This window comes from Dermacentor andersoni, chromosome 4, assembly GCF_023375885.2.
Source record: "Dermacentor andersoni chromosome 4, qqDerAnde1_hic_scaffold, whole genome shotgun sequence".
NCBI classification, from domain to species: Eukaryota; Metazoa; Arthropoda; class Arachnida; order Ixodida; family Ixodidae; genus Dermacentor; species Dermacentor andersoni.
In genome coordinates, this window is record NC_092817.1 from 110,945,365 (window position 1) to 110,960,140 (window position 14,776).

At 46.4% G+C, this 14,776-nt stretch overlaps 1 protein-coding gene across 1 annotated transcript in view; it reads right to left on the reverse strand.

Moving 5' to 3' along the window:
• LOC126537466 (uncharacterized) overlaps positions 1-14,776 on the reverse strand; it is a 119,474-nt gene that overhangs the window by 5,027 nt on the left and 99,671 nt on the right. Inside the window, exons 14-16 of the mRNA XM_055074276.2 lie at positions 13,944-14,141; positions 9,198-9,356; positions 8,960-9,097 (exon numbers count right to left, since the gene is read on the reverse strand). Coding sequence (XP_054930251.1) covers positions 8,960-9,097; positions 9,198-9,356; positions 13,944-14,141 — 495 coding nt within the window. The remainder of the gene's footprint in view (positions 1-8,959; positions 9,098-9,197; positions 9,357-13,943; positions 14,142-14,776) is intronic.

Genomic DNA, 14,776 nt, shown 5'->3' on the forward strand with positions numbered 1-14,776 from the left:
ACCTTCGTCCAACAACCGTCAAACAATACCTTCTTGCAAATGAATGTTATGATCATATTTCAACAACCATATAGGACTTGCTATTATAGGATAGCATGTGATTTAAGCATGTCAGTATTGCGTGCGTATATATTCTGTTAGTATGACTTGCATGGCAAGCAACAGAGAATAAAAATTGCAGCAGAACGTATCTCACGATGACTGTCGAAGGTAATGCGAACAGCAGACGAGCAGTGTAGTGACACACCATATTCCAGATGTCACGTTTATTTAACACATGTAGTGGTAACTCAGACTTTCTTTGCTTCGGCTATATGCCACAAACTCCGACGGCACTCGCTTACCAAGCTCGCGCATGATCATGGAGGCATGATGACGACTGTCACCGCCGCAGTGACGATGTAATGACGAAAGTATGATATCGACTGAACGACAAAGACGTATAACGACGACGGCATGACAACAAGATGTCGATTCTCAAATTATGACGATGGCATAACGACGACGCCATGGCGACGACGACATGAAGACAATGAGATAAGGACGACTGTACGACGACGATGGCGAGACGACGGTACGACGACAACCGAATGAAGAAGCGGGAATTACGACGATGGCACAACCAAGACAGCATGCATGACGACGACGGCACGACAACGGATGCATGATAGCGCCTGTGTGACGAGGATGGCATGACAACGCATAATCACGACTGAGTGACGGCCGCATGATTACGATAGAATGACGAACAGGGACTGACGTCAGTGGATCGACGAAGGTGGTATAACGATGACGACATGAGAACGATGGCGAAACGACAGCCTGACGACAATGGCTTGACGACGACGGGATGACGAGAGCCCGATGTCGAAGTTACAATGATCACGATGTAACGACCGCAAAGGCGATGGTATAACAACGAATGAATGACTACGACGACTTGACAACGGCATCGAGGACATAGGATGACAACGAGTGTATGATGACAATGGCGTGACGATGGCTGTATTGGAAAACTTGTAAGACGACGACGGCACGACCAGGGTCGGATGATGAAGTTATATCTAAAACAAACGGTAGATGATTTCTCCGGCGAAGCCCCTCAAGTTTCACGTGACGATGATGGCATGAATACGACGGCATTACGACGGCGGTCTGACAATGCAGGCCCCAAAGCGACTGTTTGACTGGTGGCTTGATAAGGACGGCATAATCACGATTGAATGGTGACCGTTTGATTACACTACAATGACGAAGTAACATTGACATCGATGAACCATCAGGCACTTGAATTTCCTTTTTATTGAAGAGGCCCGAAACGAGGAGAGAGAGAGAGAGAGAGAGAAAAAAAAAAAGTCGGCTTGAGCTATAGCTTGCTCTGGCCTGCTACTCTACACTGGGGGAAAGGGACGGGGAGGAAAAGGGCTGATGAACCATGTGAGGGGAACGTGCGTATACATTTGTGGCATCTCTAAGCCTTGCGTCTAGCTCATGCGTCTTGCAGAAATGTTATAGCGGCACTTGTAATCAAGGCTGCGCTGTTTGCATTAGGCCAAGGACCAAAAATAAACTCGTCTGATAGCGGCCTCTTACGGAGCGTTTGCAGGAACCTACCTACCTACCGCAAAGTGCCTGGCTCGAGCCACAGAATTCTTCGAAAAAAAGTACCCGAAGAAAACATGAATATGGGTTGAATGAATAGAAGGAAACCAGCCGGTGCACACATTCATAAATTTTTGCAAGCAAGAGCCATGGTCTATATAGTTTTCGGATAGTGCGCGCCAAGATCGGAGTCCTACACGCACAACTCCCTGACACATTCATCTGCATCGATGGAAATTATATACGAGTACAGACTTTCCCGTAAGGCTCGCTGACGAATAATGAACCATTCAGCAACATATTAGAAAGCGAAACAAGCGGCGATTTAGTGCTTACGTAGGTCTGAACTAGCAAAACCTGGCCTCGAGTATACTTGTGAGTTCTGCATTAAGAACGCCCCATTGTGCGTGCAGAGTTCGTGTCGTTGCGTAATAATGTGAAACGTAGACGACGAACAACCACGGCTTCTACAGCGACAAAAAGCTGTTCTCGCATTCCGAATCGAGTTCTGAAAGCGACCCAGACTGCAACAAAAAGTCAACAGCAAGTTCCGTCCAGTTGCTATACCGCTGGGGATGTCGCTTTGATGCGACTTCAGTGCGCGGATTACACGTTTAAACGTCGGATTCGCACGTTCGGCGGCCTATCTTGTGGGAGTGCACAACACATGTATCCTGCTTTCAAGACCTTAAGTTGTGACTGTGACCATAGTATCGCATTTTTCCGGACAATAGTCTGCGGACTATGCATGTTTATGCTGAAATTTCGAACGATGCGGTGTATATATCGGTGCGGGCTATACATGATTTATTTAGGATCGTACGCGCGATAAAAAATGAGACGAGGCCTTACTGCACCAGCAACTCTTTACTGTGCTACATCACATAGCGAACCTTGCAGACAAATGTTTAAAACATACTTTCTGCCGAAATTTGACCCTTCTGACTATACCTGCAGCGGCTGCAGTTTACAAAAGATGGAAATGTATGTTTTTGACGCAGTCTCCCCTGCGGATTAACAAACAACCAGCAGTATATGTGTATATATAATGTATTCCAATGCACAGTTACGCCTGTTGACAGAGAAATCGCGCACTCTACACGTGCTATGTGCAAACATACGATCAAATAAATCGCTACAGAACACTTCGGCACAGCGACACCGCTCCACACCGTTGGCGTAAACAGCTGTGGTGTCACCTCCGCTGGAGTCGCTACGAGGATACGCCAGCGAGGGCGCAGCTGGCACCGACACAATAGGACACAAGGGATTGATGAGGCCTATAGGGGCGACGTCTTTCGCTTAAACTTGATCGCTAGAATTATTCAGTCGCGTTTACCGTTAATACTATAACAGCCTAATCAATTAGCGTAAAAAAGTACCCGCTGTACGCTGACGGTAGAGCTGCTCATCAGCTACGAAGTATCTTGAATCACGGAATTCATAACGTACCGAAACGACCCCGGCGGGTTTGAGGAATGCCGCAGTTGAGGTCTCTGGGTTAGTTTTAAACCACCAGGTGTTCTTTAACATGCGCGTAAATATAAGTACACGATCCTCCTTGCTTGTCGCCGTCATCAAAATGCGAACGCCGCGTATTTAAGTGTTCACTTTGTGGACTGGCCATTTCAACCACCACTCACTGGGTGGAGCTCCTCTACCAGTGAGGAGGAGACTGGCTGGAGGAACCTGTCTCCTCACTGGTACCCTAGCCTATACAATCAGCAGTTCCGCGGCACCGAAAATGTACACTCCACTATAGCTGGACACTGCGCCGTCGCGCGGGACGGCAAGTCAACGGCGTTCTTGCGCCTCGAGTAAGCTACGAGGACAGAGCACGTGCGCACTACACCAAGTACTCCAGCAGTGCTTTGTTTTCCTATATAAGAATACTGAATAGCGCAGCAGGCCACGTGAGACGCTTTCGAATTTTTCTCACACGGAAGAGAAAAGCAGCAAAGCAAGTCGCATTTTAAACTCAGTGGTCTATCCTCATTTTGCTCTTGTAAATACAGTGCTTACGTTTTCTCTTGACCAGCTTAAACTAACGCGGACGAGAAAGTGGCACTTTTCTTTTTCTTTTCTTTTTCAGGAGCGCTTTTTCTTGTGCGCGCGCTGGCTCCGTAACTTTTCCTTCAATGCCACAGAAGGTTGTCCGCGCATGCATTACAATAAAATATGTACACACCAATGTAGAATAAAGCTGCAGAAGGCTATATGGTGCAAGTTTCTGCGTGGGACTGTAAGGCGACGTCCGCTAAAGTAGTGTTTAAAAAATAATCGAGGATGTTTTAACGCTGCTCGGATATGCGGGACGCCATAAGTGGGAGCTCGGTTTATTTTTGGCCACGCGAGATTCTCTAGCATACAGCTAAATCTCACAAAAGGAATCGCTGTAGCATTCCGCCTCCATTACAACCATCGATCTGATGCAGGTGAGCATGCCGCCATTCGAAAGGAGCGCAACATCACTTCTCAAATTAAGCATATGCTCGGGGTTAAGCTTGTTAAGCCATGTACGTCAGAATTTCATCATCCTGCGTCTCAGAGGATCCATGTAATCTTTGAAAACTTATCGGATGCACGCCATGCTATAGGACAAATTTGCAGCCAGTAGTTTCTATTTTTTTCCCCCTCTCTGCTTGTACAACACGCACCACGATGAAACGTTCAGCCACAGGCATAATTACTGGGGGGAGAAAAGAAACTAACCCTTCACCCCCTCGGCTTTTGAGATATAGATGGCATTTCTTATCTTAGGAAGCGATTGAGGAGTGCAGCCCTTCTAACGCCAATGACCGCCATCCACAGCCGCGTCACTAAGGCCAGCTCCTTTCGTACCAAACGAGCTGGCAAACGACCGGAACATTCGTTCCCACACGCAGCAAAAATCAAGCTACACATAAAGAAGAAAGGAAAAAAGAAAGTTCCGCAGAAAAAAAAAAAAAAACAATGAAGCCAATAAAAAGAAAAATAGGAAAACAAAAAGAAAGATGGGAAAAAGAACGCCGTGGCGCAGAGATCCCCCCCTCTCGATCCAGTTGTTCTCATAGTTTTCTTAACTTCCTGCAGAGGGCGCCACCAGTACCGTTCGCGACGAGAATAGCGCTTGTTTCGCAGAGCCGAGTTTCCATTCGCCTTTCGGAACGAGAGCTGCTGATGCGCGCCGAATGGCGCCGTTTAAAACTGGATATCCTTACCATCTGGATTTGCTACTATCTGTTTAAATGTAGAAAGGAGAAAATGTAGTTACGTGCAAATAGTAACAGCAATATCCCCAAAGGCCAAACGCCAAAATAAGGCTAACTCCTACATTATATTCTTCTTACACAAAAACAAAACAAGTCACTGTTGTCAAGGGCAGAGTTTCCTCGAGTGAGTAAAATGGCGCGAACGCGAGGGACGCAATGCCTACCACTACCACATTTAAAATACAGATTGAGCTCTTCCTGACAAAACTCCTAGTAACGTGTCAAGCTACAAAAATTTACCGTAATATCAGTACCACGAACTTTTTTTTAAAGGGCTGGAGTGGTACACAAAACACTAATTTCGTGTTAAAGGGCCTCTGAAACGGTTCGGACAAATTTTGTAGACGCGTAGGGCACAGCTTAAGTAGAACATTCGCACCAACATTTATGTGAAGCGTTACCTATTAATGGAGCTACAAGCGATTATAAGTTATCCTCCTCCCTAGCCATGCTTTTCCTCCTCAACTCGTTCATCGAGCGATCGGGGCTGCGCCTGGACTGGTTATGCGTCACGAAGCGACGTCACATCGTCCACTTTCGGTTGTTTTGGAGACCGCCTCCGCCCGCGCGAAACCTCTCCGCTAGCCGCTTGGCCGTCGACCCCAGGCGAGAGTTATCGAAGCAGCGTACGTTGCGAGCATTCTGTCGCAGCGCCGAACATGTTTGGTATTCCGGTAACCACACACTAGCTGAACGTTTCGACGGAACAGTGGAGACAAACTCAAGCTGATGAAGGAACTTTAGCGTAGACGTACGTCAGCTGCCTGATCGGTCTCTACGGTCCAGCCACCCGTGGCGCAGAGCTTAACCAGCCAAAGAAATAGCTAATATTGCTCTAACCAAGTGTAAAACATATTAAACATTCACAAAAACAACGTGTTAACGATTACCCTCCTGCGAAAAATTTACACCAGCAGCAAAGAATACAGTTTGTTACTGCTACTGGGTCTGGTTGAGCTCTATGCCACCAGGTGGCTGCACCATGCAGACCATTCACATTTGCGCTTCTATTCATTCCATGAAACGACACGCAAGGCGACATGGTCAGGCCCTGTCCCCTTGCGCTTGCGTTTACCCTAATACCGGATTCGTAAAACGCTATTGCGTTAGTAATCTTCCGATGTAAAGTAACGGCAGCAATCGCGCAAATCCTGGCGCCGATCGGATAGTGGCAGTGCGATGCGCTGCAGCCAGTCCGCTCGTCTACTGACTTGCGGAGGGACACGATGTCGCAGCTTGACATATTGCCAGTAGCTACGTTTGCAGTCCACAACGCAACAAAGTCGAATCATAGCGCTCGCGAAAAGACAGACTGACACTGACGGCGGAGCTCTCGTCAAAGACGCAGCACGTTGTAACACAAGCAGACATCACTTGCTGTGTGCCGGAAGTGCTTAAGTGTACTGAAAAATTGTTCTTGTGCATCCCCTTTATGTTACTTTCTTTTTATAAAAACAAATTAACTAACATTCCAACTATTACGAACATCTTTTGTTTACCATAAAGTTGGAAAAATTATCGATCACGCGCCCTGGTCAGCCAATCGGACAGCTCGCCCCACTGATGTCATATCGGTGATTTGCGTCATATGGATAGCGGCGGCTTAAAATTCCGCTGCGCAGTGTGCTGCGATCGGCAGCGATGTGCATTTTTAAACCCTTATAATAAATTACACGCTTTACGCGGAGCACTTAGATGCGTCAATTAATGATCAGAAGGTCCTACTCTAACGATTCCGTACGTTTGTAGAAAATCGTAAAAATTGTTTGAGGGTCCTTTTAAGGCGGTACTGTCACGATATTTCCAAGTCATTTCTTTTTCGTTAAGTGAAGGTCCTGGAGCTCTATACCTTACCAAAAATAGTGGCAAGCATCAGAGCGCGAGAAATAATTGAATATAACGGATTTTCTACAGCCAGTTTCGGTATCGCTTCTCAGGGGGGATACTGTTTCCTGACGTGACGAGGGAGCAGGGCATTGCGGCGTTTTGACACCCGCTCCGGCTCGCTCGGCCGTCCGCCATGCTGCTACATCGGCCAATGAGCAACAGCATACGAGGCGACTGAGCGAGCAGGAGCGAGTGTCAAAACGACGCAACGTCCTGCTCCCTCGTACTATGTCGTGGCGTCATGACATGGCGACACAGTGCCCTTCCAGAATCGAAACTGAAACTGACCGTAGAAAAGCTGGTGGACTTTTCGGTTAATTTCGTTCCTAACGAAAGGGTCAGGGTCGCCGCCCATTTCTCAGACCAGACATTCCTTATTTAGATTTTAAAACTGGCTTGCGGCAGACAATTTGTCGATCACACGCCAATCTTCTGCCGAAAACGCCTATTTTATAGCAAACCGTCAGAGCAAGCGTCATCGTAACCGCCATCACACGACGGCGATTCGCGTACCGTCTCGCGCAGCATAACAACGACGACGCGCTGCTTTTGTTTTACACATTTTATGCACTAGCTCCGCCCCACAAGTTCACTTATTAGTATGGGGGCCAGGCCGCCGAGACAATCATCTGAATGAAATGGCCGATTCTGAGCACGAGCTTCTTTTAATGGTCCAGTGACATCTGTGCTGCCGGCAACTGTGTGCATCACCGCGGCTAGATATAGGAAGTTTTCTTTGGCCAAAAAACCCGCTCATTAGAAAAATCGACCCTCTTTATATGCATATATAAATTATTCTTTGAATCGAAAATGGTTTCCTAACCAACGAATAAAAGTGTGAACGAATCAAAGTGTCAAAATTAACACAAAGCGCAGCTTTGTGTTAAATTTTTCTTGCACAGATTTAATCTGGCGATATCCCCTTTATGCTATCTTTGAAATGAGCCGAAATCAATCGATCGCCATTTACTATCATGCCGGCGGTTTTCTACTCAATGAAAACGATGTTTGGAAATTCCACTTTGTAATCTAGGGCTACCTTTATACATGCAGCACTGTTTTACTCTCAAATGGAGGGTTGGTATTAAAATACAGCCACAGGAACGTTTGCCAAGCCATTTGCAATTACCTCTGCGACACACAAGATTACCTTAATATTTCTCATTTTCCAGAATTATGTCTCTTTCACTAAATTATAAGAAAATTCAAGTAGCAAGAAGACAAATTTACAGTAATAATAATAATATTCAAATTTTAATTTACTTCTTTACGTCGACCCTTTACTTTAGGTATTTGCCTGTTTATGCAAGGCCTACTACTTTACTATGCATTATTTCGTGTCACTTATTGTCGGTTTCTTTCTCATGTACGATTATTTTTTCCCTTGTTTCTTTTTCTTGCTATCACCCAGTTGGTGGCCTATGCCCCAGAGTGGGTTTGTACCATTAAACAAGACATCACTTCAATTGCGAACTTTTGTTCTAAGATAAGTTATTTTACATGATGAACTAGCGGCAACGAGTCGCGTCACATTCTTTTGCCATTCTGGAGAATCGCATGAGTCACAAGACTAACCAGTGAAGTGGTTAATTTGATTTTTACATTGTTTAGGAGCTCTAACGCCATTTCTACATTAGTTTTTTGCTTTGAACACACAGAAAGTGGGTCACATTCAATTCTGGAAAGTGCTAGGATCGGCCAAGTACTGCCAAATGAAATAATGTGTTTAGGTGGTTTTTTTGCCTCTTGTTCAATTCGACCCACCAGGTCCCATTTCATATCTCCCATCAGGGTCTAATTAATGAAAGTCGACTATTACAGCTACAACTCGATGTAATAGCATTTCAAATTACATTTTATTATTTACACACATCTGTGCTTTTATTATGTGATGTACGCATACTATGTTTTGGTCAGAAGTGTAAACGGTGCACTGTGGCCATTGGCCGTTTACTAGTAAAGACATTAAGATCTGCAACAGCTTCTGTCTAAAAATTGCCATATTTTGTGACGTAAACGCACGAGGTAATGCTAATCAAATTGGATGATGCATAACTACATATTTCGCTCATATGCAACACGCTACTTTTTGGTTGCAAATGTGAGCAATGGAATTCTTTCTAGCTTCAAAGCACTGCCTGCTATGAATAAAATGGAGTATACATGCTTTAGATCCCAAGCTGTGGGCATAATGTGATGTGGCTATGCCAAACACTCACCATTGTCTGAGCACAGAACACGTGACAGTAGTGATGGTTTGTTTGGTGCTCTTTTGTAATGTAGGCAAAGTGAGTCAAGTCTTCAGCATCTTGGCAGGCACAGTGGATATTCCGAATCTCATGTTCGCACACAGGGCGCTGAAGAAAAAAAGGCAAGAGAGAGAAGAATCAATGTTTGCTTGCAACGCTAGAACATAGATTCAGTATCACAGTTCTTTATGGCACTGAATCCACTCACCTTTGTTACAGCATCGACAAACTTAACTCCACGGTGTGACACGGACAGCAGCACACAGGGCACTTTGCCCATTTTGCGTGTCGATGTCTTGAGCTTGTGGATTGATTGCCGAGTCGACTCTGTTCCTTGCAGCTCCTTCACAAGTGTCGAGCCAAGGTACTGCAAAGCCATACAAGCATGCATTGACACCCCATTAGTTCAATAGTTCAATACCAATCATGGAATAAGCATATGTTGAGCACTTCTATAATAATGTTAGGAGTTTGCTTAAAGGGCCCCTGAAACGGTTCGGACAAATTTTGTAGACGCGTAGGGTACAGCTTAAGTAGAACATTCGCACCACAATTTAAGTGAAGCGTTACGTATTAATGGAGCTACAAGCGATTAGAAGTTACCCTCCTCCCCAGCCATGCTTTTCCTCCTCAACTCGTTCGCCGAGCGAGCGGGGCTAAGCTCCGCCTTCACTGGTCCTGCGTCACGATGCGACGTCACATCGTCCACTTCCGGTTGTTTTGAAGCCCGCCCCCGCCCGCGCGAAACCTCTCCGCTAGCCGCTTGGCTGTCGACCCCAAGCGAGAGCTATCGAAGCAGCGTGCGTTGCGAGCATTCTGTCGTAGCGCCGAACGTGTCTGGTATTCCGTTAGCCACAGGCAAGCTGGTCATATCGGCAAATGACTGGAGGCATAAACTCAAGCTGATGAAGGAACTTTGGCGCAGACGTACGTGAGCGGCCTGATCGGTCTGCACGGTCCAGACACTTGTTGGCGCAGCGCTTAACCAGCCAAACACAGCGCTAATATTGCTCTAACCAAGTGTAAAACATTTTAAACATTTATAAAAACAATGTGTTGATTACACTCCTGCGAAAAATACGCACCAGCAGCAAAAAAGAATACGCTTCGTTGCTGCTACTGTGTATGGTTGAGCTCTATGCCACCAGGTGGCTGCACCGTGCAGACCATTCACATTTGCCCTTCTGCTCATCTCGGCTCATCCCGTTACGGCACAGTCAAGCGGCCAGACCCTGTCCCCTTGCGCTTACGTTTGCCCTAATACGGTACTCGCGAAACGCTAGTGCGTTAGTAATCTTCCGGTGTAAAGTGACGGCCACAAACGCGCAAATCCTGGCGCCGATCGGATAGCGGCAGTCCGATGCGCAGCAGCAAGTTCGCTCGTACGCTGCCCTGCAGAGGGACACGATGTCGCAGCTTGACATATTGCCAGTCACTACGTTTGCAGTCCACAAGGCAACAAAGTCGAATCATAGTGCTCTGACCGCGGAGCTCTCGTCAAAATGGAGTACGTTGTAACAAAAGCAGACGACACTTGCTGTGTGCCGGAAGTGCTTAAGTGTACTGAAAAATTGTTCTTGTGCATTCTCTTTCTGCTACTTTCTCTTTATAAAAACAAATTAACTAACATTCCAACTATTACGAAGATCATTTGTTTACCATAAAGCTGGAAAAATTATCGATCACGCGCCCTGGTCAGCCAATCAGATAGCTCGCCCACGTGACGTCATATGGGTTATTTGCATCATATGGGTAGGGGCGGCTTAAAATTCCGCCGAGCAGTGCGCTGCGATCGACAGCGATGTGCATTTTTAAAACCTTATAATAAATTACACGCTTTACGCGGAGCACTTAGATGTGTCAATTAATGATCAGAAGGACCTACTCTAACGACTCAGTACGTTTGTAGAAAATCGCCAAAATCGTTTCAGGGTCCCTTTAACTGTAGCCCATTTTGCTCCCATAAACCGAAGCAATAATGGGTTTGCCTTACTGATACAAAGCCATATTCCTTATGAGAATTTTTCTTTGTATATATTTAGGTGACATTTCAATAAAGAATTAATAATGCCAACTGCAGTGTCGGCTCCCTATACTACAGTTAAACCTCGACATAATGAAGTTGGTAAAATCGGCATTTTGCTTCGTTATATTGCACTTTCAGTCCGTCGAAATTGAATTCTTTATGCAAATAAGTACATTCGCCGATAAATTTTTCTCAGACGGAAGGAGTCGCGAATTTTTCCAAATTATCCGGCAATTGGAAAAAGTAGATTTGATTTTTTTTTAAATTCGTGTTGTTGCATTTGAGAGTCGGCAACGAAGATACGGTTTCTTGCCATGTCGACGATATCTTCAGATCGGCGCTACGAAGCGAAGCCAACCACGCTTTCGCTTCCACTCTAACACCCCCCCCCCCCCTCCCCACCCCCGCCCCGGCTGATAGCGTCGGCCCCAGTGGGACGACGCTATCACGAAACAAATTCAAGGGGCCGCCACATTCGTATGGGGACAGATTACCAGCGAAGCTGTTTAGGCTGCATACATTATTAAATCATACTTTTTTTTTTAACGGCACCACGCTGCGCATACACAAGCACCGCCACGGTCACCGCACCTGCCAGGCATCTGCCGCTACCGCTGCTGCAGCCGCGCCGGTACCTCATACGCGCGTGACGTTATAACCACAGAGAGAGAAGTGATTCTTTATGAAGAAGGGAAAGGTTGACACTGTCTCCCGCAGACCTCGAGAGAGCACGGGTCCGCGCCAATTCCCCAAAGAAGCTCAATCCACGTGCACAGGCGCCGTTGTCACACTACTTACCCCTCTCATTATTCGTCAAACAGGATTTAAAACAAAGCGCACGAAGGCCAACTCACTGCACTAAGTGCACTTTCGTATACAGGCTGTCCGACATAACTTGAGCCAAGAATTTAAAAATGTAAGGCGCGTCGGGAGCGAATTGAAGCGAACGCATACTATTCGCAATAGCCTATAGTAACTCATTTTTTTCCCATTACTCACTAATTAAGTAGGTTGAATTAGGACCTCAAGTATGATGCGCAGATTTATAGAGCACCTTCAGGAACCACCGATCGAGTTGTTTCCTTTACGATACGTCTCACGTAGTTCTTTTTTCCGGGTTGCAAAGAAAGCCCGCGATATATGAAAAAAGCCACGTGACGGAGAGTTCGCGCAGTGGTATTGTGCTGCTCTCAAGCTTGCGTTCGGTGAACAAGGTCGGCTGCATCGCGACTGGCGACGAGGATGCGGCAGGGCGTTCTTTATCTCATTGGCAGCGCTCGGCCAGCAGCATGCATTGTCGCCGTCATACCACGGAAGCCGACCCTGTAACCGAACGCACGCTTGAGAACCGAACGTCACGCGGCCTTTTCTGATATTTCGCGGGCTTTCTTTGCAACCCGGAAAGAAAGACTACGTGAGACGTATCGTAAACGAAACAAATCCATCGGTGGTTTCTGAACGTGCCCCCCCCCCCCCCCCCCCTGGTGACGCATGCGGGAGATGAATACGTGGGCTAGAGGTAAACAGCTTCGCTGTAGAATGCCCGCAGTGGGGAGCGAATGCTTCGTCTGCCTCTCACGTCAACACGTCTCCGAAAATAGAGATTAAGCAGCGTCCGATACTAAACTCCCGGGAAGACAGCGCATTCGACGACACGCCAGCTCGGCACGCCCACACTTTGCACATGCAGCAGATTACCTCAAACAGAGCGCGCGGGCTGCGTATGCGCTCAGCCGCGCTGACAGCCATGCGAAGACAAGGCAGCGGTATAAAAAAGATACGCGACCACTTGCACCCCTCCCCGCCCACCCACCCACCCACTCCTCGTGCGCGTACGATTGCGCTATCGCGAGCAGACTCCCCTCTTTCCCCTTGCTCGCGCGGGAAGACAGCTCTTACTTACCAGCCACCACCCTTCCCAGCTCACCCTCGCAAGCTTTCAGTCGCACGCAAAGTATACAGTACGTGGAGCGCGATAGGATCTTATCGCACTTGTACTTTATATGGAACATAACGCTTTTCCGTTTTGACAGTAGCTCTTAGTCGTGCTGCGCACGATTAAAGAGGTGCGTTCGCGAGCAGCTGCTTGTATTTCAAATATTCGATCAGCTGCATCCGTGGAAGTTTCCATTTATTGTTTTGGCGTTCCTTCGCGGCGGCAATGACATTTCGTATTGAAATAGCGCATAAACACTTCGTTGTATTGAGGTTTTAAATACATGGTGTTCTATGGACAAGTTATAGAAAGTGAAATGCTTCTTTATACTGAGAATTGCATTATATTGAAGTTCGTTATACCGAAGTTTAGCTGTATCACTAACAAACTCAATGCATGTTAAGTTGTTCACTTGGAAGCCCCACAAAAATCACTGATTCTAGCTGCCTCTAAACACCAGTGTGGATTCTGCCAAGTTTCAGGTTGAGAACACTATTGAACACAAATTTGAACTCTAAAAATGACGCTTAAAGTGCAAAAGGAAACTGAGTGCCTAGTGCAATGAGCAGTTAATCACAAGTGAATTTACGGTGCTAGTATTCAATAATACAGTCGACCAACATCTTTCTCAAATAAGCACTTGTTTAAATAGCAAAGCACACTACCAGATGCACAGGTGGCATACTGAAATTATCACTTTTGGGGTTAGGATTACTTTTGCGAGATTTTGCATGACTCTGCAACGGGCGCATCGGCATTTGGGTAAGGGCGCTCCCGACACTGCCAAGACTGCACGCTCGGCGCATTGCAAGTCACTTCTGCCCAAAGATGCCAACAAATTCAGTTCCAAGTCATGCAACACGGTCCAAAAGTGACTGCAACCCAGAAAGCGATCCTTCGGAAATAACCATCCACATACTGCCTCTCTTGAACTTTCCAATTTCTTCTTTTCACAGCAGGAATATCACACTCTAACGACGAAAGCATCTTACATGTGCAGTGTATTCACAAGAGCCATTGATGAGCATTTCTGGGTCGTGCCTCCACTGGGCAGCTGCTGTGCTGGCAGCACTGTGGGATGCAGGAGACCGACCAGGATCACTCATCAGCTGCGTTGGCGGTCGAATGCGAAGACTGCTTGGTGCCAGCCTGTCATCGTCTTCTACTCCAAGCTCCCGAAGACCCATATTCTGCAGAGGAAGCACCAATGCAGCAAGCAGTCTAATAGCGTTTGAGGTCAAACGTAATTAGCTGAAGTGTGAAATCCAACATGAAAAATGTGACAGTACGCAGTAACAAACTCCTCCTCATCTGAACACCTAGACCTACAACAAACAATGTTCTCTGGAGAATGGACCTGCAGTGTCCAAGTGCAGTGTTCCCGTTTCCGACATGATGCGATGACAACTAATGATGAGTTAAGGCTGAAACAATAAGAGCTTTCTGCTCTTTATTTCCATTGCTCTTTGTTCTGCAAGTTCATGAAATGCATGCGTGCATGTCCACATGTGTTGTCTAAATGTGAAACTCCTGATAGAAGGTAATCTCTCGATGGAAGGAGTGCAATGCATAGCACGAGCACAAGCTTGCATAGTGCAAGCCTGAATTTCTGGCTGTTTGCATAAGTAGGCAAGAAATTTTGCATTTGTGGCAACCGCATTTCAAAAACGCCTGTGGTCACAGGCATATAAGAAATCTCGATAATTTGAAATCTCTTAATTCAAATTGATGGATTATTCAAACTGCTCTGTTTATTCTGGCAATAATGTCCTATGTACTTGCGTAGGGAAAATACCATGCAACCAATATTTTGAATAAGATCTCC